The sequence below is a fragment of the Schistosoma haematobium genome, chromosome 3, assembly GCF_000699445.3.
Source record: "Schistosoma haematobium chromosome 3, whole genome shotgun sequence".
Classification (NCBI taxonomy): domain Eukaryota; kingdom Metazoa; phylum Platyhelminthes; class Trematoda; order Strigeidida; family Schistosomatidae; genus Schistosoma; species Schistosoma haematobium.
The window spans coordinates 13554808-13581669 of NC_067198.1; the positions used below are offsets into that span (position 1 = coordinate 13554808).

Genomic DNA, 26862 nt, shown 5'->3' on the forward strand with positions numbered 1-26862 from the left:
TCACAACGTACACAAACTGTGATAATTAGAAGTATTCTAATTATTATAAGAACTCGGTATCCTAGAAACAGTGAAGTTTAAGTCATAATGAACTAGGCAAGCACAAACGAATATATTGTATTCAGAATTCGAAATCATGCACACATCGAGTATCGAAGATTCATTAGTTCATACAAACACCACACAAATCCATTTGAAAGGCGAGACTTTATAAGGAACAATTGCTTGTATATCTGACTTTGTATGATAAAATATTCAATCCACTGATTCACAATTATTTCTCAGGACTTATTAAGTAATATAAGAAATAATCAAGGATAATAATATAAAACGAAACGCGTCGGATATTCACAGACTGTATTTCAAGCTATACATTAGGTTAGCGTGACAATGTTAAGTTTTAATCAACCCAACGTATTGGGCAACTAAAATTGAATCAACCTCTAGAAATTTCAGCAATTTAAAGAAATATACAGAGTATTCTTGACCATTCACAATCCGTACAAACAAGCTAAACATATACAACTGATAAAAATTTTAGGAGAAGTTCAGTGATTGATGAGACAGAATCGCCACAAACTATTAAAATGGTCGAACAAAGTATGCACAGTTCTTTTGGTATACTCAAATATGACGAATAACAATACATCGTAACTTGATACACATGTACACCACTAACGTAGATGATCTATGTCGAATGATTGGAGGCCTACTCCAGTTAGACAGGAATAGTGTGACGAACCAACTAACTTTGATACCACACCTCGCGCTCAGCACCTAACATGGATTATCCCTTCGACATACCAAAATGCTACGGGGCGCTATGAAGAGCGTATAAGACAGAGGACGTTATTACGGGAATATATTAGTAAGAATGAGCACAGAGAAGATAGTGAGAATTTCGTGCTTATATGTAACCCTTGTTCTACTGATAGAAGAAACCAGACTAGTAGTGAATAGGTCCTTATTTAAATCGCGTGGCAGTCACAGTGGAGCCGGGAATTACCTGTTCAAACACACAAAACTCTTCAACATTCAATAAAAGATCATAGGGAATATAATGTCTATACAAAATAAGGAAGTGGATGAATAATTGAACTTTATTGTTTTGACAGATACTTAGTTGTTTGAGGTCGACTCTTAACTAAACAACTTAAAGGACCACCACTGCATGGGTCAGTCCATGGCATACGATTAACTGATGAGCGTTATTTGACCTTGACGGCAAATTTTTTTCGCATCTGCTTGTTTCGCTTCACGATCACATCATCCAGGCAACCAGAAGGCCATACATGTGTGTTGAAATTTCGTAGGCTGCCACATGCGCATGCTCCCCAAGAAGGCTTAAACCTGTGTAGTCCTCGAGGTGTGTGAACGCCATGTAGTTGTAGTACTTAATAATGCATAAGATGTAGTAAATACAACTTTGCTAAAGAAATACTCCCAATTACTTTGGTAATAGAAATTATTCCTATATATGTACAACTGTTTGACCAAATAAACCAAAATATAACCGCACTTACTGACTGCGATACACTTAGAACGTGTAGTATATCGTCACCTTATTGTCTCGTACTTTTGACATGTAGGTTTGAAGAATTACGGAATCTATCACCAGGTAAACTATCCCGTTACCTCTTTCACACACAATCAATAACCTCTTTACTTCTGGAAAATAACTAAAAATCTATATTAACTCATGAACCCACCGTAAACCTAGGGTTGTGTATGTTCATCAGTAACACTTAAATTACAAAATAAAACAAATGGCTACAATTTTCAGTGATTTTTCCTTATTAATCAGTCTGAGTAAATCGTCCAAAAGATCAGTTTCATCTGAATAACCTCATACTGTACTTGAGATGTCCTTATGGAACTGCTGATACATATCTGAAAAAAACCCAGTATTCTAAACGTTCTTCACACTGGTGTTCACTGCACTAATCACTTAAGGAAATCTATTTAACAGAAATACAATCCGCCCGAACAGTATGAATTGTCAAGTATAGTTCTCTACAGTTAACTGTCTTCGTGTCTCAATTCCATGAATCCTGACAAGTGGAAAATTAATTGTGATCAATTAGTCGCAATCACTTCCAGGTGTGACTCTTTTATGAACAACCTAAAATACTTTTCGAAAAATCTCGGTGCTTTCAAACTAACTTATTAACTACAGTTTCATTGGTAAATATGAGAGCTGAATATATTACCTATTGACGGTAAAATCAGATACTTTTGGACCCACAGAACGACTTCATTAACAAAGCTAATCATAAAATCCACAGCATAGTTTACTTTGTCTAATAAAGAGCTTAACAATTCTGTCCAGTAAACAATGAAACTAGTTTACCGATTTCGGTACATACGTGAAATAATAGAAGTCCCGAACAAAATTGCGAACATCAATCGTTAGACTCGTCACTCAATTTACAACGACTGGTTCTTAAGTTCAGAATGCTGGAGAACTATCTATTTTCCATTTTTTGAATTAAAATCTTCATATATATGTTTACGATTAGCGACGGTAAGTCAAAATTTAAGCATTATGACTAACATCTCTATTCATAAGATTTTTGAAACTGGCACGGCTCAATTAGGCAGTAACTGCAGTAAGTCGAAAAGATACTCCTCTACCCACCTGACCCCCCAACGAATGCTTTTCACCAACTATTCTTGATTAGACAAATGAATGAACTCCAACACACTGAGATGTATAAATTTTTAATTTAAAAAAATAAATCATAACACAACATTTTATTAATGCATGAAGTACACATGCGATACACATACGCATGGTAGGTAGATAGGATTAACAAATCCCCTTATAGTTCAAAGTTAGCAAAACATTTATATAGTTTGTTCACTTTACACCTTTTGATTAATTTTGATAAGAAAAGTGTAGTATCATGAAGATCTGGAAGAGAAAATAGTTAAACAGAAGAGAAAAACAAAGTCAACTATATTTACATGTTAAATAGCAATGTTCTTTTTTATAAATAATTAACATCACTTTAAAGAAAAAAAACTGCAAATTATATTGATCATGTTCATGAAAAAAAGAGCTTAATATTTATTTCATTAAATCGACATTCGACAGAGAATAAACTCTTACATTTCATTATAGCTAGTAATTACTCTAAAGGTGCTATTATCAGTTTACTGTTACGAAATTTGAAGACGATTAAACAGATCAGAATTATTAATTTCTGATCTATTTGAGAGTAAACCAGAGAAATGTGCTTAGATATATCTAACTTTCAAAAATAAACTCATGAAGAAAAAACATAATAAACACAAAATTTGTCATACAGCTTAAATAACTGGTTTGTCGAGCAAATACCGCATGCATGTAACAAGATTTCGGCAATCAACTTTCATATTTCCGATAAATTCCAAGCTAGTATCATGGATTAATTCGCAATAACTGAATCAAAAAGCCTAATCTGTTATGTATATCAATATCAGAGCTGCAATCATAGTGAAGTTAACTAATTTTAAAATCCTGAAACTTTCACGTATCTGTCTGTTCTGTCATATAGCTAACCAATATGAACTCCAAACTTTTTTACGAGCAAAATTAATCCCCACGTTATTATGTTAACTACACTCATGTAAAAGTATAAAACATATGCACCATACAAGAACATACATACTGCTACATAAAAGGGCAGTGAGTCAGTCTTAAGTGAGTAAGTAACTTCTGCCGTTGGTCAATAAAAATTAGTCAACTACATCAAGTGCAAGAAGCTGAAAGTACCTTTCTCAGTGCTGGAATTTTTATTTTAAGTTGTACATTATTTACAAATGAAAAGCGAAATTAATGCAACGGTAATACTTACCTCGGATTTAGACCCGAAGCAACAAGACTGGCGGCGGCGGCAAGCCTGGCATGTACGCTATCGAAAGTACTGCTGGATACACCAGGGATACAACCGCTGGTTGCAGGTGAGGGGGAACTGACTGTCTGGCCTCCTGAGCCTGAAGTAGAATTATTAGTACAATTGCCTGAGGTTGCACTCGTTGAAGACCCAGTCGTTGTACCTCCTAAGGATCCGGTTACGCCAGCCAAAGATGCAGCGTGAGGAGGAGGGAGAGGAAGGCCTAAACCAGCGGCTAATCCGGGAGGAAAGAAGTTGGCGTACGCTGAGACAGGAGGAAGGCCAGCTAGATGGGCTGCGGCGGCCGCGGCAACGGCAGGAGGGGGAGGGAGGGCTGGGATTGTTGTTGGACCACCACTGTTGGTGAGAATACCTCCACCACCGGCATTTGACAGACCTATCCCTGATCCACCAATTAGGTTAGCAGGGAAGGGGAGACTGTTAGCACCTACCCCAAGACCACAACCTCCACCCGCGGCAGAAGAGAAAAGACCTGCTGAGAGACCGAACGCTGCAGCTGCAGCTGCTGGATGCAAACCACGTGCGGCGTTTTCTAATCCTGAAGCTACACTACTATTAAGGGCATTAACACCAGGTATACCTGCTCCAAGAGACAGATGATTGTTATTAACCAGGGGATTATTACTGATATTATTGGATAGACTATTGTTGGAACAACCGTGAGAAAATAATGACGAACCACCATTGGGCATAAATTCTTTGTTGACGCAGTTTCGAAGACAGTCTGGTATGCGATTTAAAATAGCTCTTCGGATTTCATTTGCAGCTGCCTCGCGCATTTCACGCATACTTGATTCACTGTAAAATGCCATATGAGGTGTTACAATAAGATTTGGAGCATCTTTTAAGGCACCTGTAATAATAAAATATTTACATAAAATGAACTCAAAATTTACTTCAGTTTGAAGTAGAATGAATTTTCAAAGTTGACAGAAATTTAGATCGAACACAATTACACACTTTATTCTTAGATTCTAGTACATTACATTCACGTATGTTTACGACCTTTTCCAGTCCAATTCGCAAGAAACAGTTTTATTCTGTTAGACACATATAATACTATTGTTTATTCGTATACATCAAATAGTCTAGTTTTGATTCAAGATAGTCCCTATCGTAATAAACATTTCAGGAATAAAATTGGCAATTCGGAAGTAGGTCGTTATCCGGACAGTCTAACAGCAATATTTCAGATTTCACTGGATGATTTACATCCACATAAGAGACAGAATAGGTGTTCCTTGTTGAAATGTGAAGTGAAGAAGTGTCTCAGTGAGTAGGGTATTCGACTTTCAATCACTAAGATGGAGGTTTGAACTTCGGTTCGTTCACTTTGATTTAAACAACCGAGTAGCATCACAATTTCTCGAACTTTAAGCACGGCTCAAAGCCGATTACACGTATCTGTACTACATAAAATGAACTAAATAGCTCATAGTTCATAGCTTGGTGCCGATTACTCCCAATACTCCAACAACATATGCAACCGGTTTATTATGACATAATAAAACAACACAATTCCCAAAAACCTATCACTGATATAAAGCATTGGGTCAGTCATTATTTTTGACATTAATTTAACTGCAGAAGCCTCAACAATACATGTATTATATCAAATTATTTAGCAAAAAACTTACTATTACTCCAAACAAATGGTTCTGTCTCTGTTACATCCAATGCTGCAGCACGTATTCGACCTTCCTTAAGTGCAGCAGCAAGGGCTACTTCATCAATTAAACCACCTCGAGCAGTATTGATTAAAAATGCACCTAAAAAAGGAACAAGGTTTAGGCAATTGCTCCACTGATAGGTAAAATATTAACAAGTGAGTTTAGAAAGTAACTGCCTTTTTATCACCTTTTCTTTTTCTATCATCAAATTCAGACTGATAATTAAAATTTAGTTATTGCGGTGCATTGTTAATCTGGTAGTGAATTGTAAATAGTTTAGAAATTCAGTCAGCGCATCTGAGAAATATATGGAACGGATAATGTCCTCACACTATATAAGCACGGTGGGATGAAATTATTAGAACAAATTCCAGATGAGTAGTAGTAACACAACCAGTAGTTGTAATGTAGTGAACAGAACACGGGTAGGGACAATCGAATGTATTTAGTACGAAATTACAGAGTTACTTGGTAAAATAGAAAAACCATATAGTAAATCGTTAATTTGCAAAATATCAGTCCACCATATCAACCTGGAATGTTCCTGTTGCAAACATCAATCCATTGTCTCACACTTCATTGTTCATGCGTTTTCTCACAAATTGCATTGTGTTCTCGCTCTTCCTTTCTTGATATTCCCCCATCTTCTGCTCCCCGACATTACGTTTTTAACTTGCGTCATATACCACTTACATCAATATAAGTAGCACGCGCCACGGTAGTGGTAGCAATAATAATAGTAAATGACTGATTGTAAATGATTGGTTCACGCTGGCTGTGTAACCCCGTTTGAACTAAATGAGCTAGGATAGAACTATTGATTGTTTTAACTAGTTAGCTTGGACACTCTGGAAAGTGTTCGCGAGCAAGGAAAAGTACATTCCTAAAACATTTCCCAGTGCAACTTGTTCTATAGGAGTTGAGTGAATCGATACAAGGAAGGTGATTTCAGTATAGTTTGTTATGATGCAAAATTATAGAAGTCTGTTTTCAAATGTAAACTGACTAATATGTTATCACAATCAACAAAATTAGTTATTTGTCTTTCATCTGGGTTTACAAATAAATCACTTTAAAAGCAAAACAACAATCAAGAAATGATTGTTCATATTATGACGGTAAAAAATATGAAACCTATTTTCTGAATGAAGCCAAATATTTGAAAAGAATACGCAGAAATTATTAATTATGAAAAGTAATACTATATTATGTTATCTCTAATATAAATGATAATTGATACTTCCATTTTAAAAATCATACATTCATCTACATATTTGAGCACATATCGGACTTAGCCAGTTACAATGTACTGCGGCACTTTTCATTTAAATATATACTATATACTATATACTACTATACTATATACTATATATATACTATTGAAAGATAGAGTTGATTTAATAGGATTTATTTAAAATTTATTGCATTTAGTTTAATTTCATTTAGTAATTTTTTTAAATCCTGTAAATCAGGATTAAATCACGATATGCTACAAGAAATAATTTATTTGCACCGTATATTTAACTTTTTAGAATACATCTACATTCAATGGTTGTAGTTGCCTGAACGAAATCTTTCACTCCATCATCCAGCATCCAATCGTTGAATTTTGATCTTATTTACTATAATAATTTTTTTAAATGAATTGTTGATATACTATATATATATTCATAATATCGATGTCGTTGGGTTCTCTGAGCTAGACAGTTTAATTGCGATACTTCCATTGTCACTCAAAACCACATCATTAGCTCATACTTCATGTAGAAATGAGCTTTATAGTTAACCCACGAGTTATAAATCAGTTCGTTCCGTTGCCCTTGTTTGTGATTGGTTATTGTCATAGGCTGTTTTCAATATTTTCATTTGTCCCTGCATTCAAATCGACTATTTTTTTCTGTCGATCTCTGACCATGTCAATTGACATTCTTCGAATGGGTTGACAAATTAGGTCTAATTCGACGTGTCCGTTAAAGTGCTAATTGATCTGAACGTCATGATTCCAGAAATTCCCTGACATTACTGGAATACTTTCGATTCAGAATTCTGATGTATTCCCAGTTGGATTTATGCCCGTCGTTGTCTACATCAACTTATATCAATGAAAGGTTTGAAATAAAACTATCTAGCGCAGAGAAATTTAAAACACAAAAATTATTCAACTGAGCTGAAAAATATACACATCATTTCAACATCTATATTGTGAATATATTACCCGGTCTCATTAACTTTATTGTATGCTCATTGATCATATGGCGATTTTGCTCATTAAGTGAGCAATGCAAAGTGACACAATCACTTTGAAATAGTAGATCTTGAAGACTGTAAACACGTTCGATACCCAATGATCGTTCGATCCCATCTGGAAGATAAGGATCGTAAAATGTTACATGAAATCCAAAAGCTTGGGCTCGTAATGCAACAGCTGTTCCAACTCGGCCTAGAAGTAAGCAAAAACAAATAGATATGGATAGATAGACCGATTAACACGTATACAACTAAAAGTGTTAAACCTATGTAAATATCTAAACCGCTGTAACAAAATATGTGCATCCAGACAAGACACAGTTGAAATCCTCTGAAAACAATAACGATAAATCAAATAAAAATTATTTAGATTAACACAGAAGTTTCACTTCTGGATGCATTTCAATGATGGACGATTACACATGATATTACAGATCAAACAATACTAGAAATATTGTTATGCCACAAGAATGAAACATAAGAAACGCATCATTAATAATCTGTATTCTTTATACTAAAAATGGATGGTCAATTATTATTCCATTCACGTGTTAAATAGTTACTGCAATGAGTATAGATTAGACATGATTAATCAACATATACATCGATATAAAAGTAGTTTTGAAAGCAATTACGTACCCAAACAATAACATCTTTATTAAAACAATTCGCTGTTTTTACTCACTATTCCTAAAATTAGTGAATTTTTAATGAATCTATAGGACGATATAAATGAGGTTGATGGGGAACCAAATATTTGTAACAAAAGTTGAGGCAATGATCTGTCAATATCTGAATCTTGCTATGATTCAGATTTTGTTTAACTTATAGTTATCATGATCACTACAAGACAAAAACCACTCAACCAAACAAGACTGTATCTACTACAGATAGTGCATCGATTTAGATAATTACGTTATGTAATGGTAAGGAAAATAATAATAATTTAAAAATACTAAACTTTACAAAGATTTAAGTGGAAATGGAACAATAAGTGCAAAGTTACATGTTTAACACAAACAGAAAAAAACAGTACATACGTTTACAACATTGTCAGTAATTTTAAATGTTATTAAGGAATTTAAACTACTTGTCTTCATTATGAGAAAGACCCCTAAGAAGGTAACAACGTGAAACGTTAATAATTCTGTATTATATGCTTATACATCGAATGATTACATTTATTGTAGTGTTCACACTGAGATAACAGCAAAAGTAACACAACTAGGAACTTGTGTATTACTCGGAAGGCTTAACGGAATACAAAAAGCCTATCTGTTTAGAAGACTGAAAGCATGCAGAGAAAGATGTCATCATATTTTAACAAGCAATAAAAAAGTTAGCTTGAAATATCACCATAATACATCAAAATCAGTTGATATACATTGGCTTTTAAAACGATTTTATGAGAAAGAGTAGGAAAAGACATCTAACAGACGTTTGATAAGTAAATGCACACAACACAATTGATTTGTCCATCCATGTGTTTGTTTTCAATTAGATTTATTTGATCTGCCTAGGTATAGCTGTGATAACCATGTATTAAGCGGTATAATACAAAATAAGATTGGCAGCCCAAAATCATCCAGCTGTAGCTTACATTCAGTCACATTCACGTATATAGTACATTCGTACTTTCAATCAATACTCAACAAATACCCCGAACTTACTCGAGCAATAGTAAAATTACTATATATAATCAGTAATGAAGTACACCTTATCTCGACAAGGCAACCTGTATTCTCAAAACCACGCTGACTAGCTCCAAAAAATCTAAGAATGACGAAATAGGGATTCTACTAAATATTGAATTTCTGAATCTTCATATATATTTTTTTTCCAGTACGACATGAAATGAGGATAAAGACAATTGGAGAGTAAAATTGTACTCAGTTATTGATTATCTATATTCACCACATGGCACCCTAATATAAAAGTAGATACACGAATGCTGGGCTAATAGAAATGTTAACTAACGATTAACTTCTAGCTAGGAACATAAAACTGGTCTCACGACCCTATCACATAGAATTTAGCTTAGTAGACGATCGATAATTTTCCTGACCTTGTTAATGCCAACGGACACTTTTAGCTGAAAACGTTCAGCTAAGCATCCTTACAATTTCCAGGTACGCAACACGTGGGATGCCTTTCTCATCCTCTAGGTACCATATTCGTCCACCATTATCTCGTTTTCAGCCCCTGCTTCGGTTTGGTCACCCGGGTAGTATCACAGCCCACACACAAATCAAGTGACTTGTATGGCGCATATGTATTCGGTATCCCTTTGTACCAATATTTATGTTCAAATAAAATAAAATAAATCGTTTTCAGTGTTAGGTGTTCAAATATTTGGTAACAGTATTATTAAATTATTCCGTATCAAGTCATTCATCAGGAAAGTTCCTCAACAAGACGGTGAAATATTAAGCCAAAAAGCATTTTTGTGACTAGTTATCCATGCTATCTCCCTTTGTCTACCAAAAAAACGTACTTTATGAGGTCAATGGTTAGTATGATTATTGATGAAGCTGAGTAATTCTTTGTGATAATAACTATAACTCCAGCCAAGACACTTCCAAGATTAATCAAGCTGTTGCAAAAGTTCAGGTATTTTAATATTCAACTAAGTCTAAATAAATGTTTATCTCCTTAATATTACTAACATGAAGCCACGAGTTTAGAGCAAAAAAAACAGCGCTTTACTAGATTTTTCAAGGAAAAATCTTCAAAAGTAAATAAGATTTAGTCTTGACAAGCAAACCGAACTAATGTACCGCTTATTCTGATGCTAGATTGATTTAATTTCTATACTGAATATCTAAATGACTGAATCTACCTCACAGTTCAGGTGAATATCTAGATACTAATCTACTCTGAATTTATGAGGGTTAAATGTAAGTGATTTCCTATTCAAACCATAGTAAATCCAGAGATTTATGCGAAAATATTGGACTTGACTGATAACCCTAGCGACAAACCAACTACACTACGATCAGTTGAACCCGGATAAGCATGGTTTTTATATCAGTCAGTCAGCTACAACGTATTTATTGTTGAGTTAGTCTCTTCAAACACATTTGGAGCCTCCAAGTATTTTACGAACACAATAAGGTATTTGATTTATCGGAAAAGGTGTGATGTTTCGATTTATCTGTTACACTGAACAAGTAGAACTTCCATGTCTGAAACAAGCGTGTATCGAGGCAAATACAGTTGAAAATAGTATAGGTAATTTTTGAAGATTGTTCAGTTTCAAGATAGTTTACATTATCGGTTGGTTTCAGAACGAAAACTATCGAAAACCAAAATATTAGGCAGGTAGCCACAACCCAAGGATAACCTAGTACAATATCCATTGGTTCAAGTTCAGTCAGTCAGCTACAACATAGGACCAGGCGCATATACACGTCGGTCAAAGTTGCCATACCTCATTAGCACAACAAGATGAACATCAAATTCATAGAAGCAGTTACTTCAATGGTAGTAATATATAAAAGAAAGATTCCATACAAAGATATGGTGCTGGGAGAAAGAATTAGTTCGTAGAAAGAAAGGTATAAAGTAATTTTAATATCACGGTTTGAGAGAAAACAAAGAGTGTATACTTATATGCCGCTGTGGTCGATTCCGAGCCATGTCACCCAGTCTCCAACCACTGGTTACGATAGTCAAGCGGACCGCAACCAATTAGTCTGCATCTACCAACATGGCTCAGACCAGAAGTTAGTGACTTTGTGGACTGATGCCTCGTTCTGGTTTGACCACCCTAACTTTCTTCCAACCGTCTCGAGCACTAGTCAGCATTGCGCGTCGTGGTAATCGGTGTTCAGGCATACGCAACACATGGCCCAACAATCTCAGTCTATGAACATTCACAACCTCACCAAATGATTTACCATCATTCCCTGATACCATGCGTCTAACCCCGCTATTACTTACCCGGTGATCCCAGCAGATGAGAGCAATATTTCTAAGGCATCTGTGGTCAAATACTAGTAGCTTACGAGTATCTTCAACTCTTAATGGCCATGTTTTGCAGCCGTAAAGTAAAACAAAACGAGCTGCCACGTAATATACTCGTCCCTTAATTGATAGACGGATATCTCGACTTCGCTATAGGTGTCGTAAGTTGGCAAAAGTCAAACGAGCTTTTAGAATCCGTGCTGAGATGCCGTCAGGCACCAACTCATTAGAACTGATCAGATTTCCAGAATAAGTGAAGTTGTCGATGCACTTCACTCTCTATCATTAGTTGAAGTTTTGATGTAGACCAGTCCTGAAGCAACAATTTGCATTTAGAGGGGGAGAAACACATCCCAAACATCCTGGTATTGTTGATCACTGTTACCAAAAAACTGCATCTTATCAGCGTCTTCACTAAACAGGACTATATCATATGCGTATTCCAAGTCAATCAGTGTGCCTTCTGGCACGAGATCAATCCCCGAAAATTCAGTCGACGAGAAAGTTGTTCCCAGAAGTAGGTGTATGATGAAATTGAACAAAAATGAAGATAGTAAACAGCCTTGCCGAACACCACTTGAGGTTGCGAAATCAGTTCGTCATAAGCTTGACAGGTAGTGTTCGAGTTCAAGTTGCCACACCACGTCAACCCAGAGATGAAATTATCAAGATGAATTGCAATGTAGTAGCAGATTAAAAATACAGAGAAATAGTTGACTTAAAAAAAATGGATTCGGGATTTATAATATATAAAATTCGTGAGACTTAGGACCTAGGAAAAAACAAAGAGTAAACGTATCTGTCTCATTATGACTGACTCTGCACCATGTCATCCAAAGTCAAGCAATAATAACCTCACAAAAGCCAACCTCGTAAGCTGTACATATTAACATGACGCACATTAAGTCATGGACAGATGCCACTCTTTGATTTGGTGACCCCTACTTATCATCCAACCTCTTAAACCAATCAACATCCCCGGTTGAGGCAGGAAGCGATACATATCGTAATCGCCTCTGTCGACGGAAAATCACAATATTTTCAACCGAATTCAGTTTTTGGATAGTATTCTGCGTCTGACCTCAAAACTGCTCACTTAATGGTCTAAAACAAGGCTAGTAAAGCTTCGAGGATACCTATAATCAAACAGTAATAACCTATGGATATCCGCTGTTTTTGAAGTCCATGTTTTAAAGCCATAAAGGAAAGACAGAGAGGACTATTGCGTAGTATACTCAACCTATAGCTGGGAAACAGACATCTCACCTACGCCATAAGTGATGCAAACTGCCAAAAACCAACTGAGCTTTCTGAGTCGGTGCCGAGATTTCGTTAGCCATCAACCTACTAGGACTAGTGAGACATCCAAGATAAGTGAAGTGATTACCATCCGTAGTTCAAGCGCTGATCCATACCAGTACCGAAGTGACATTTTGCAACACAACTAGACATCATTTTATTAGCGTATTCATCGAACAGGACTGTTATTTAAGTATCCTAAGTCGAAGAATGAATCATCTAGCAAGTAATTAATTCCTGAAAAGTTGGAAGAAAGCGTTATCTCTAAAAGTGTGTAATCAACGAAACTAGATATGATTGAGTGAAGTAAGTAACCCAGACAAACACTAATTGAGATTCGCAGTTCCGACAAGATTTCTTCATAAGCTCTGACTCAAAAAATAGTATTCAAGTAAAGAGTCCCCACAAGGTTTATGTACTTTTTTGGTACATCCAATGATAAACACTGTCAAAGAAACTCTGCAAACGGAGCCGAATGATGCTTAGAAGTTCGGAAATGCCTCTACTGTCAAGAGCCAGAAAGTATTCTTCTGTTCTAGAACGTGACAAGGGGTGAATACTTGGTAACACACCCACTTCCAGGTTTGAAACCACTCTGGTTTTCCCAAGTTTGCTGTTACCAAGCCCCAGATAAAGGAACGGGTAATTATAGAGGGCAACAAATTGGTCAAATCGGTTCCTGTATGACTATCACAAGAGGACTTTTGTCCTTTTTTATAATCTGGTACGATCAGCGAACGACAGCAGTCAGATGGGATTACGTTCAACTCCCAAACTAACTGATTATTGCTTTAATAGAAGCAGAGAATTTGCATACATTTGAAATGCTTCTTGCTTAATAGATCATATCCATCAAAAAGTCATACTGTGGTGCACAAATATGCTAGCTAAGACCATTCTTTTATGTAAGTAGGAAAAGGCCTTATGTATAAGATTTCTTGGAGTTAAATCAATGTTCATACGACGAATTCCAGAAAGCACAGTCAGCTAAATTACAACCTGAAACAAACATGTATATGAGAAGTGATTAAAAGTACCTAGTCATTATTTTGAATCCCGGCCCACCTACTCCAGGTTTTGTTTCCCCAGAAGCATATACACTTAGGATCACCATATCGAGAAGAGGAAAAAACAAGACGAAGAAAACGGTAGTATATATATATATATATATATATATATATATATATATATACAGAATGCAGTTCAAAACAACTAGATGAAATTAAGAAACGATGAGTGTAAAATAACATCAAAACTCAAAATTCAGACGTCAAAGAATAAATACATCTGCCTGATTACAAATGATTCTGATCCCTATAACACAGGGCCACGATTTCAAACCATAACTAAAACAAGAAACTCTAGGAACTTTAGCGTCATGTTCGATCTCACCCACTGAAGATACAAACCCACGAACTCACAACTCATAAATATTTTAAGTGGATGAAAGGAGTATAAAATTTTCATCACATATTACTTCAAGATTTGCAGTAATCTCAGAACCTATAGCGAGAAATCATACCAAGTAGACATATCTAATGGTTTATCGAGGTTACCTTGCACTTGAAAATCTTCCTAGGAATCTATAGGAAATCATATCTAGATAATGCAGGCGACCGGGTAATTACAAGTATTCGACTACAGCTAGTTTCAAGTCCTCACGTATCGTGAGAATACCGAGCGAATGATGTTGAAATCGTGTGACGCAAGATATAGTAAACCAGTTTGATGAGGTAGCAAAAAGATTAGTAACAGACGTATTACATGCAACATCATTCAAGTGATTTATTTCAGAATAAGAAAAAGCCACCTGGAGATATATGATTTAGGACCAAACGAAGGACAACTGGTTAGTAAAGCAATGGTACAATGAGAAGTTTAATCGAACCAAGGGAAAACTAGCTGAATGTGACAATCCTTTTAATTAGACTAAGAATATTAACGATCATGAAACAAAAAATCATAAAATAATAATGCTCAGCACATGAAGGATGAAAACAGAATGCACCTGGAAAACGCACCATATACAAACAGACTTATTTCAATAGTCTTAGTCAAAACTATGTCCCACACCATTAACTAGGAGTAAGTAACTTCAATTTGAATTCATCATGACGATTCCTCTACACTATTCATGCACTAAAGTTCGTTAGACGTTAGAGAACAAGTTGACTCCAGCTCTTTCGGCTTTATGTTGCAATACAGAAAATGGTGAAATGTACAAGTATGAATACAACTTTTCATATATTTAACTGCACGATGAACATAATCATTCAGACAAGCTTTGAAATTGTTACTGAGTCATTTCAGGTTTCAGCTATCTTTGATATCTTAATAAAGAGCTACGCAGTGCAAATACAACAACTAAGTACTTAAATGGACTAAATATCTACAAATAGATAAACTAATCAGCAGTTTTGTCATTTTAAACAATATCATTAAAGGCTTACCTAAACCAACTATCCCAAGAGTATCACGTCGTATACGAGCAGACCCGTTTGCAACTTCCTTTAAATGCTCAGGTCCATTAATCCGTTTGCCCATTTGCAGGCTGTTTGCTAACCAATAAGTACGTCGGTATAAGGTCAGAATGTGGCAAAGTGTCGTATCTGCAGACTCCTCAACACCAAATCCAGGAACATTACAAACAGCAATTCCAAGTTCCCCAGCGGCTTTTATGTCAATGTTGTCATAACCGCTGAAAAGGAATATTAATTTATAGGTAGGATTAGTAACATATATACAGAAATAATATTACCAACGAACCAAGAATTCTTGATGGAGTTTTGTTCTCTGAGCTCCACAAACAAACCGTCTAGCTCAGAGAACAAAATTCCATCAAAATCATCTATGTGAGCTACAAAACTTCTCCACCATCTCAAAACCAAGGATTCAGAATTTCGATAAACCATATATATGCAAATAAACATAAACCCACCTGCCTATCCTCACGATAATCTTTAGTGATTTGAATTTCTGAAGGTCCTCGCGCGTTAAAGAAATGGTATGCCACATTAAAGCCCCAACAGCTTCTTCAAGGACTTTACCATGAATTTCACTGGTGGATGAAGCATCGCAGAAAGCAACTGTGGCCACATCCTTTAACAAGGGCATTTCAATAGTGCAGTCACGACCATCAAGCAATGCAACAAGTGGTTTCGCTGGTGGAGGTCCATTAGAAGAACGATGAAGTGACATTAGAAATCCTCAGTTAATTAGAGAAGTTATCAATCCAATATAATAATGCTTAAGCTAACAGTTAATTTTAACAAATTAATGCGAGTAGGACACGAGAACAGTGACGCAGCAGAATGACAGGCGAAGTGATATTTTCATTTTCAAGTAAATCTCTAGTTTGCCGAGGGTCTTTAACATATATGTTAATGAGCCATGTGGTCTACCCCCTATTTTGATTGTTCTGCCGCCTAAAAGCATTAGCAAATCGAAGTCACGCAAATTGTTAGGGTGTGTGAACATCTACCAGAGCAAAACTCAATTGGAGGTTTATGATTTCCACATCATTAGGAGAATATTGGTTAGTCATCTTACTATTTAAACACAAGTATACGGTTCTTGCTCTCCCCTCTTGTAGTGGTGTTGACCTTCCGAGTTATCGATTTTCATACCCAGAACAACCACAAAGCAATATTTATTGTTTGTTAGTCGCATTTCGGTCTAATGCGTTTATGGAGGTTAGTGATAACAAAATTTTAATGTGGTGTGTCTGCCCTCATCACTTGCATCACATGTATTTATTTTATATGCCCGGTATAAATGAGAGAGACGAAAATTAACACTAGGGTGATAATTATTATTTTTTACCTAATCGCATTATGTGACCTGAGATTGTTGTTTATTTAACACAGTTATTGATAAACAAGAACTTTTATTTGCAACTTAATGAAATATCTTAGTATACCAACCATATTCGAGGAGTAGAAAATTTTATAAGCCCGTAAACTCTGATTTTCATTAAACAAGATAGATAAAACAGATGTATGAGGAGTCCCACAATAGGACAAAACGGCCGTCCAGTGCTTCCAGGTTTCCAACGGTGGTATAACATCAATCGGTTCATGATCTCAATCAAAAACTAAATAAAAAAGATTGGTTCAGCGAATAGTTCTCTTTTCGGCGAATTCATTTTTAAAGCTGTACACGCGGAAATATACTTATTTTTCAGGATGATGATTATAATAATAATAATAATAAACTTCTGTTAGACATAGTAACAGTAAGGTAGAATAAACAAAGATATTCGAAATTCCTTTTTTAAGCCGGGAAACTAATAATAGTTTGATTGTCAAGGGCTTAAATATTCATCATAATGATAGATAGAGAAACCATTATTGGGAAAGGATGGCTCAGCATGATAAGGTTGTACAGCTCTGAAAATGAATTCGCCGAAAAGATAACTCTTCGCTGAACCCATCTTTCTTATTTAATGTCTCAATGGGTGTATTCCGTTTATTAAATGTATAAATCACTACTTAATTTAAATTTGACATCAACAACTAACATCACCTGAAGAACTCCTAGAATGCAAGTATTGGTGAACAATCGCTCCATTTAATTACCGATCGTTTCAAAATGTGTTTTGCACTAATTTGAAACAAACAACAGTTCATTCTTAGTTCTAAATCTTTCTCCTGGTGATGGATACATACATACTTACTTTGTTCGCTTTCTAGTCCACAATATGGTGGAGGAAACTCATAATCTATCTTTATTCAATGCTCAAAAATATTTGTTCATCAGTTTTACCAACAAAGTATCACGATACATTTGACCCAGTGGTTCATGACAAACTATTATTCAGTGTGATTAAAATGATTTGCGTTAAGTAATTTGATCACAACAGAACAATTGAGGAATGACACGCATCAGTATTAATTTTTTTATCGTTAGTGTATAACGTTTAACTGAATCAATTAATCATCAAACAAACAAAAGCACTCAAACGGAATTCAGTGCCCAGGTGTTTATCTTAGTTATAGAAAAAAACAACTAACCATCTCAATACTATTGTAGAGTATTCCTGTTTATATCTTTTATCACTACATTTTAAGAAACTTGACAGTATTTTAATGGTAACTACAATATGACATATTTTGTGGATTTAAACAGTTGGATTATTATTTATGTACAGTTAACTGAAAAAATATATATAATTTTCAATTTAATATTAATCCTTCACTGTTTTTTTGTTGTAATATACACTAAGTATTTTTATAAGCATACTACAATGCAGTTTGTTTTACTTCCATTACTTATACAAGGAAGTGAATTGATCAATTCGTAAGATCCCTAATATTTGACTAACTATGACAATTAGAAGTATTCGAAATAATGTACTAACTAAGAATTCTTAAAATAGTGCAATTTAAATTAGGTAGAACTAAATGAGCACAAATGAATGCATTATACTTGGAATTCGTAATCAAAGGGCAATCAAGCACAAAGGAATCATTAGTTCGTACAAATACCACATTAACCCAATAAGTAAATTGATTTATTTGAGCGTTGAATAGATGGAGAGAGAAAGAAGAGAGGTTATTGAGGTACTTCCTGTTCATTTCAATTGATAGTGTCCATTAAAAACTGACCATCAAACAATTACTGAAAATTAAGAAGCACTGAACAGTTGTTTTCTTCTAGTATAGGACTCTCCAGCAGTGGGCATACATGACTTTGCAGAGAATCAAACTTAGGACCATTTAAGTATTGCGATGAACAATTAACGTTTAGACAGTTGAATCAGTATCCAATGATTAACACTTATAGCTTCAATTAATACTCGAGGTGGCTCAATCATCGTTCAGTGCCGTTGCTGGGTAACAATTACACATCGGACATTATTGAACTCTCATTTGATTTCAATATTTAACATTAATTTATTGATTTAACAAAGTAGTATTCCCGCCCTAATACTAGTTTTAACATAAACCATTATGTAAATCCAAGTTATAAATTTCTCGTATTGATTGGTGCTTTTTGCCTACTTATCAGTTCAGATAACCTAACATAAGCTTGAGAGTCACTGAAAACATGGAAGCTTTGTATAAGTGTTGCATACAACTTTCGGGAATGGAAAATAACTTACGCTGACAACCAAACTAGGATATGAGCCAAGACATTTAGGTCTTACAACAAGGATGATGCCCTCTAAGCGGTGATTCTGAGTTCCTTGGTCCACATGTTCGTCTGATTTTTAGACAATATAACTATATTTTTACCCAGCGTCATAGGTAATTCACTGGTAGTAGCTTGGTTTCGAGATAATTCCTTAGGCTTCGTTTATCAATCACCCTGATGATGGTTATTAAATAAATCTCAACAGTGTATGAATTCACAGAGCAATAGAAAGCGGTGACTACAGTTTATTATTGGATAGCACATATGACAAAGTTACAAGCACAACGAACGAATTTGAGCATAAAGGTCAATGCACTCAAGTAAGTAATACGTAGGCGGATTCAGAGTCAAACTGAATAAAGGCGAAGCGAAGCAAGGCAAAACAGTTAATAAGATTCAAGCATATCTATGTATAGGCGATCAACATTTAAGTTGGAGAGAGATATGTGATCAACATATACGTTTATATAGACATAATAGTGATCATAATAATACAAAGAAATAGACAAATTATTACTATTCGAATAAAACTGTTTGTTAAATATGTTAATTAAAGGGCTTGACAAAATTAATTGTGGGAGGGTTGCTATACTCATCCTGATGTGGTTAACTCAAATCGTTCAAAATCAGTCACTTGTAAGTAGTCAGTGTACTTTCTAGTTAAGGTCAATCCATGATAAAAACAAATTTATGACTGCATTACAAGGGTTATAAATTAATAAAATAAAATTTTTGTTATAACTAGGTTATTTGACCTCAGATTTTTTAAGTTAGGTTTCTACTATCATACAACTTCTATTTTCTGGTTAGACCCATCTTGAATCCTTTCTGTACAGTTAATAAAACTTCTGGTAGAAAGTGACGCACTTTTATTCAGTTTTTCCATTTTTTTGTATTCAAAGTACTGTACGTAAACTCCTTTCAGAACATAGATATATAGTTTTTTAAATGTATTTGAGGTAAATCTTCACACATCATCCTTTAATTCATAAATAATTGTAAATTGTTGCTTGTTTCTCACAACAAAATTTGTCTTGCTTCTTATCATTTTTACATTTTTTTTTCCACAGAATTTTTGTGAATAGAAATAACCAATATTAAAATTCACCGGCAATTACTATGTCTAAGTTTAAAAATTAAGTCTCGGAAAATTAATCACAAGAAAAAAACCTACGATCGATTAGTACTTTTGACTAATAGAAAGCACAGTACTCAGACTATGTATAAACGTAAAACAATATTTGAGTGTGTTTTGAATGAGATATTAATAGTCTCAATGTATAAAGGTAAATATTAATACACTTGGGGTGGAAATACCGTCATGGTTGTTCGCCTTCCACCACACTTACGTTTAAAAAGATGTTCGACAGATGGATTTCTTATTGCTATGATCAAAAAGATACCTTTTTTTACAATATTCTATTGATCACGTTTCCGTATCACTTGTGATGCTGGAGAGAGGATATCCTTCCACTCTTTGAAATGAACCATTTTAACTAATATACATTCCTAAAATTTAAAATGTTGGAGATCATTTAGTTTGTAGATTCCTTAAAGCATTTAAAGCCAAGAAACGTCGGACAATTCTTACTGTCCTAGTATAAAAAACGAAGCATTGTGCATCAAAGACTTCACTTACAGTCAAACCAAGGACATTCGAGATTCTTGACATATAAGTTACCATTAGGCCACCGAGTTTGGGATTCTATAGTTAGCATATTGAAGTTCAGTCAATTATCAGTGTTCCACAACTGTCATATATGCCAATATTGATTATTAAATGTCAAAAAAGTTACTGACAAAGTAATCTGACAATTACACATTAACAACGCCCAAATAATTTCTCCTCAAATACTCCCAAATAAGTAATAAACTGCTTATTTTGTTTATCAAACATTTAAAATTACTGTTTCGTTTGTTTGTTTATTATTTCATAGTTCATTAACTCATATCATTTGGTATTGTTAATTTTAAATCGGTCAACTCATATTCAGTGACCAACTTCACGTTTGGTCAGTCCTTAATGCTGATCAAATTCCATCGATTGAGTTGAAATGTGGCTAGACTGTGTTGAAATGTTAGGTGGTTGAAGCGAATCGACAGGACGTCCTGAACATGAATTTCGTGCTATTTGGCACTCATCAGTAGGATGTGCTAGTTATCATATCGCAATCTGATCGATAAATTTCAATTAGCATTAAGAACTAGACAAACATGACATTGTTCATTATTGAGTGATCAATAAATGTAAATATGTCGACCATAAAGGACAACAGTCATCGTCCGAATAACTCATTGATAACATCTCAAATTGTGAAGCTGAGTGATGTGTGTTCGAATCCATCAGGAAATATCACTTCACTCAATATTAAATGTATGACTTGCTGACGAGTTTCATACATCATAAAACCTAAGTTCAGGGCGCCCCGTCGATAACCTCGACATTTCTAATAAATTGTAACACAATAGTACATCAAAACAGTCATAAATATGTATTTCTACGAACTGATCGTGTAAATATCTAGGAACATAATACAAATTTAAACTAAGTTTAAATCAAGCAAAACTAACCGACTTTTTTGGTCATTTCAAATATATTCACTATACATTATGGTGTGACATACTACAAAGTGTTTTTTGTTGCCTAGCTAATAAACCTTTACATAGTTTATATAACAATAGCAGATTGAAAACTTCAATTAATTTGTGTATTCATGTGACTGAAAGAGAATTGACGACAATTCAACAATGAGAACAGTCTTTTTAACTATTTTATTGACAAAAAATTCCAATAATCATATTTAAACTAACTTGACGTATATAATAGTTTATCAGAAAACAGGATAATATTATGTCCTAAATTATTGGGAAATAACAAATATCGAAAAGAGGTTACGTAACGCTTTAATGGTTAATGAAAAGAATTGTTATGATGAAGATAGTTTACGGATGAAAGGCAATTTCTGACTTGATGAAAATCAAATGTCAAATAGTTAAATGATGTGTTCACAGCTAATTAGTAATTATGAAGGAAAAATTCAAAATTAATAACAGTAGATAATCGAGTATGGAAGATAGAGAACAGGAGATTAGAGCCACGATAAAATGACGGATTGAACATGTCACTTTTGTACACAGGCTATACGGTACATAAGTTTTCAAATTGTATTCACTTTGGCTCAGTTTTGTTTATCTGCACGGATGACTTTGAAAGGGGATTCTGGTGAAGTAACGTGATAAAAGATTTGCGAGATGTTCTGGCAACAAAATCCGACCTAAGGCCTCTTTATGGCAGTGCTGGGTAGTAGTAGCGACCTTATTAGCTAACTTGGGCGGTCGGTGAAACCAAATTAATCGACCATTCCATTGTAAACCTGGTTAACTGAGTTCCATTTTCGGGTCTTTCTAAAATGTTGCGGGCAGCCCGATGTGTATGCTTATTTCTACAAATTACATGAGCATCGGCTTGTGTAGTTCATGTATGTAGGTATAATGTAAAGGGTATGTGCATGAGTTAGCACAAAGAACATATGCTGAAAAACGTCTGCCCTATGTTTAATAAAATTAGAGGCCTAATTTTTCGAACCGGAGACAATAAAATATATTGTACTAAGTACTAGGGAGAGGTGACCATCAACCCTCCCAGGTGAGTGAATATATATGGGATGTATGGATTAAAACATGGGTGTTACCGGTATACATGTAGAATATACTTTCCCATGGTGCGACGTCCACACTCCATGACCTAGGGTAACGATTTCCCCACAAAATTGCATCCATGCGGTGGGTTTGTGAGAAACAGAAACCATTTCCAGAAAGATCAGTCGGCTTCACCGAATAAGGTTTGACCAACCTCGACACAGCTGGAACACTACACGAAATGTTCTACAATTAAACGATCGACTAACTTGCACAATCGACCTGAAAGCCAGACAGATAGTTTGTCGCAAGAAGTGGAATTATTATTGTTGTGATATTTTAATGATAATCTTCATAACGAAATGATACCATCTGATACATCAGTAAAAACCAGAGACTACTGAACAATTTATCAGTTTTAATTCAAGATTTTTCAGTATTGAACATCTAAAGCTATTCATTAGGAAAAAGTTTCTCGATGGTCATAAAACTAATGAAAAACAAGGTTGGGATTTTAGTGGTTTATATTTTTAACTAAAACGAATTCAAAAAATGAAACTTTCATCACTCAATATCGATACCGGGAGTTAGTTCCTCAATTTCATACTTATGTTACTTAACAGATTATAGATTTTCAATCAAAATTTGAAAAATCCATGTCAAAGCAACTCGTTTACGAGTACTTGATAAACCATGTGTTGGAAACCGAACTTGATTCAAAAGTATTTTGATTGCATAATGGATTCACTCTAGTCGCAGTGAGAAGCTGTAATGTATAAATCTAAAAAAACTGAAATGAAACAACTATCAGTCGATTAAACAGAATTAAGGTTGCACTATATCAGATATTTATCGAAATTGGAGATCATGGAAGACTAAATTTAGATTTAATCCCTCATTATTTTGTACTTTGTTTAAGACCCGAGCTTCATACCATATGTGATTACAAGGCTGTATTAAAATAACTCTATAATGTTCCCTGATTTTCATTCGTTCACCTGATTAACTTTAACCTATGATGATAACCGCTTACCAGTTAATCATTTCTTTACATATGCTTAACATGTTTGACTAAACAAGATGTTTCTAAGCTATTAAATAATACTCAAATAAGAGTGATAGCCTCAAGTAAAGTTCAAGTGAATTTTATTTGTATTTAAATTGTTCGAAAATATATGAGCTGTTCCATGATTCATCTTTCTTTTATTTCTAAAGTATGAACAAACTTTCAATGAGTGAAAAATTCAAATTTTAAATGATTGTACCACCACCACATCCTCTTTGTAACTATCACTTATTACAGTATGAAAATCAAGCCTTATTAAACAAATATATGTGATCAGTTATATATATATATATAATTCGTCTTCACTATTAAAAGTCTGTACAGGAACAATGAACAAGAAAAATACAGAAATTTTCACAGATTGAACTCATGAGTCAGTTCAATCTGTGAAAATTTCTAAAAATCTCCACAAAACACATTCTGATAAAAATACAGAAGAATATAATTTCTATCTACAACAACATTATATTAGTTATTTTTTGTTCACTTGATTTATCTACCTTTTCTCTCCCTCCCTCCTCTCTCTCTCCCTCTCTGTATATATATACTTAGGTAGTTAGAGAGATGGAGAAGAAGTTAATTAAAAGAAACATGTAGGCGACATCTACCCATTTACTCTAGGCTTTCTTTTGATTGGTCAATGTCGTATCGATTTGTCAGTATCATGACAATCATTGTTATCATTTAAGCATTGTTGTTTTTTTTAAATTTTATTACCATTTAAAGCTTTAATACTGTTTTCTGTGTAAACAGAGATTCAAAGAAATTGTTGATTAGTTTCGAAACTATCCACTTAAGCTACTTTTCAAAATTTTAAAAATATATATATAAACACTGGAAATTATTTTTATTCAATTAATTTGTATATTCATGTTTTGTTTATGTGTTTACTTTTCTTGTTCTCTAGTAGTAAACAAACTTGTACAATTGACGACTTCAATTTAATAAAACAGATTTTGAATCAATATTTTATAAGTGAATATATGTGGATAAATATAAAATAAGTAAACAAATAAATAACATAGAATTCAAGATGATAAGAAAAGTAATAAGATACTCTAAAAGAAAAATCAAAGGAAGGGGAAGACTGAAACTAATGAGGAAAGGAAAAAAGGAAACAAAGACACCATGCACGAATGCCGTAGTTAAGTATGAATCATGTTTAGAACACGCTATTCTAGGATATATATATATATACCCCAAATGTACTATGGTAACTACAAAAGGACTAACACTCAAATCAACCATGTCAGCACGTACTTATATGAATGTGTTGTATTGTAATTAAAATAAAATACCCGATGATGTACAAAGCATAAATATTCAGTGAATCAAATGACCGATATTTGGATTAGCATGCAAACAGAGAATTATTGAGATAAAAATCAAGAATCTAAATAATAGTTATAACAATGGCGGTAACAACAACCAAACATTGAAGAAAGTACAAATGATTTGGAAAAATCAAAAGTATGAAATGTTAACAAAGTACAAAACAAGGAGAACAATAAAGAGTAAATTGATGTCCTACACTCGGAATAGGCTTTGTTTGATGTCATCTGTCTTGAGCTACTACAATTAAGATTATCTTGTTGATCCCAATTTGGAATTCAACACTTTTCCACAATTTTTCGTTTGAGTACTCTTAGCCTTCTTTAAATCTATTCTTACAATGGGACACAAGGTTATCTAAGAAATAAAACTACATCTTAATACCGCCTCTATCAATGAAACTTCACACCACACTTCAGAGTCTTTCATTCGTTTCCGCGAGAAATCATTAGCTTCTACTTATGTAAAGTTCTATAATGTAACCAAACAACCGTTCAGTGCTTCCTGGATTTCAATAGTTCTACAGACTATTTACATCCATGATGAAAAGCAACTTTGTACTAACCACAGTTCACACACACATTAAACGTAAAAAGTTAAGTGATCTATAAATTTTATCTCACCATCAAAAATTAGATTTAAGGAGTTTATTGAGTTCTAAATTGGGATTTTAGTGATATAACAGTTTCCATTTTTAAAGCTACAATAATCACGGTTTATTTAACTACACATAATAAAGTTTTAATTCAATTAGGAACTCATCTTGTATTCTTCTAGAAGACAGACATTCTGTTCATTTAAATTATTGATTTTATGGTGTTTTTTATTTCTTATTTAAAGAATAAAATAACTTCAATGGTTAAAATCATGAGTCAGTTGAAGCTAGACTACCATGGAAAACTTGGAAGCAATGGATGGCCGTTTCGTCTTAATACGGAACTCCTCAACAGTGCACATCCATGATCCCTCATGCGGGACTCGTGTCTAAGATCGTTTGGTTTCTCGCGCGAACGCTTAACGTATAGACCACTGAGCCGGCATCCAAGGGTGTTAATGTCTAACTTCAATCGATCGACTTTTGCTAAATTTTCTTAGAAGGTAAATAAATATCCTCTTGAAGTCACAATGTATGTTTTAAAAATGAATTGACTCCCATAAGTAGAATAATAAATTATAATGTTTATTTCATTCTGACTTTTTGGAAATAATCTGCCACATTCTTCAATTTTAGCCGATAATAATTATATCAGGCTAGAAGATTTGTCGGGTGCCCACTAGTGACGAATCATAAATAAAGTTTTGGCATCTGTTGAATGCTTCCCTGGTTGATTATTAATAACTCTATATCTGGCATCAGTTCGTTTTGAAAATTACTTCTGAATGTGTTATATAATATTTCCATAAAGTGTCTATTCAATATACTATATTTTATGGAATTTCACACTGATTAGCCTTATGTCTTATACGAATCACACTTATGTGTCTTGGTCAATCTATGTTTTAGTAAAGTGGGTAATGTGGTTAGAATTTCATTTTAACTACGTATAATTCAGTATACAATACTCAATGTGAGGTTTAAATGAGGGTTGTATATGTATATGTCGAGAAG

At 34.3% G+C, this 26862-nt stretch overlaps 2 protein-coding genes across 4 annotated transcripts; one reads left to right on the forward strand and one right to left on the reverse strand.

Moving 5' to 3' along the window:
• Window positions 1-859: 859 nt before the first annotated feature.
• On the reverse strand, window positions 860-16406 carry HTRA2_3 (Serine protease htra2, mitochondrial). 3 transcript variants are annotated; one of them, XM_051213062.1, is made up of 7 exons: window positions 16020-16406; window positions 15532-15779; window positions 7785-8009; window positions 5537-5668; window positions 4480-4752; window positions 3840-4443; window positions 2706-2914 (listed from the first exon to the last, which is right to left on the reverse strand). In XM_051213062.1, the coding sequence occupies exons 1-7, from the start codon at window positions 16277-16279 to the stop codon at window positions 2905-2907; spliced, it is 1752 nt and encodes a 583-aa protein (XP_051068999.1). In that variant the 5' UTR covers window positions 16280-16406; the 3' UTR covers window positions 2706-2904. The 3 variants fall into 3 exon arrangements, with proteins under 3 accessions (XP_051068998.1, XP_051068999.1, XP_051069000.1); XM_051213060.1 differs by having other exon boundaries at window positions 860-2914; window positions 3840-4752; XM_051213061.1 differs by lacking the exon at window positions 2706-2914 and having other exon boundaries at window positions 2970-4443; window positions 5537-8009.
• A 4-nt stretch (window positions 16407-16410) lies between these two features.
• On the forward strand, window positions 16411-25925 carry MS3_00000053 (uncharacterized protein). Its single transcript, XM_051207978.1, has 3 exons — window positions 16411-16773; window positions 24474-24514; window positions 24829-25925. The coding sequence occupies exons 1-3, from the start codon at window positions 16588-16590 to the stop codon at window positions 24923-24925; spliced, it is 324 nt and encodes a 107-aa protein (XP_051069001.1). The 5' UTR covers window positions 16411-16587; the 3' UTR covers window positions 24926-25925.
• The last annotated feature ends 937 nt before the right edge of the window (window positions 25926-26862 follow it).

Bases quoted from the DNA above. Each gene is read 5' to 3' on its own strand.
- HTRA2_3 (XM_051213060.1), bottom strand. From the start codon at position 16,279: ATGTCACTTCATCGTTCTTCTAATGGACCTCCACCAGCGAAACCACTT. The intron at 15,780-16,019 runs GTGGGTTTATGT...ATTCCTTTTCAG, and splicing joins ATTATCGTGAGGATAGGCAG to CGGTTATGACAACATTGACA. The intron at 4,753-5,536 runs GTAAGTTTTTTG...TTATTATTACAG, and splicing joins ACCATTTGTTTGGAGTAATA to GTGCCTTAAAAGATGCTCCA.
- MS3_00000053 (XM_051207978.1), top strand. From the start codon at position 16,588: ATGATTTCCACATCATTAGGAGAATATTGGTTAGTCATCTTACTATTT. The intron at 16,774-24,473 runs GTTAGTGATAAC...ATATATACTTAG, and splicing joins GGTCTAATGCGTTTATGGAG to GTAGTTAGAGAGATGGAGAA. The intron at 24,515-24,828 runs GTAGGCGACATC...CTTGTTCTCTAG, and splicing joins AAGTTAATTAAAAGAAACAT to TAGTAAACAAACTTGTACAA.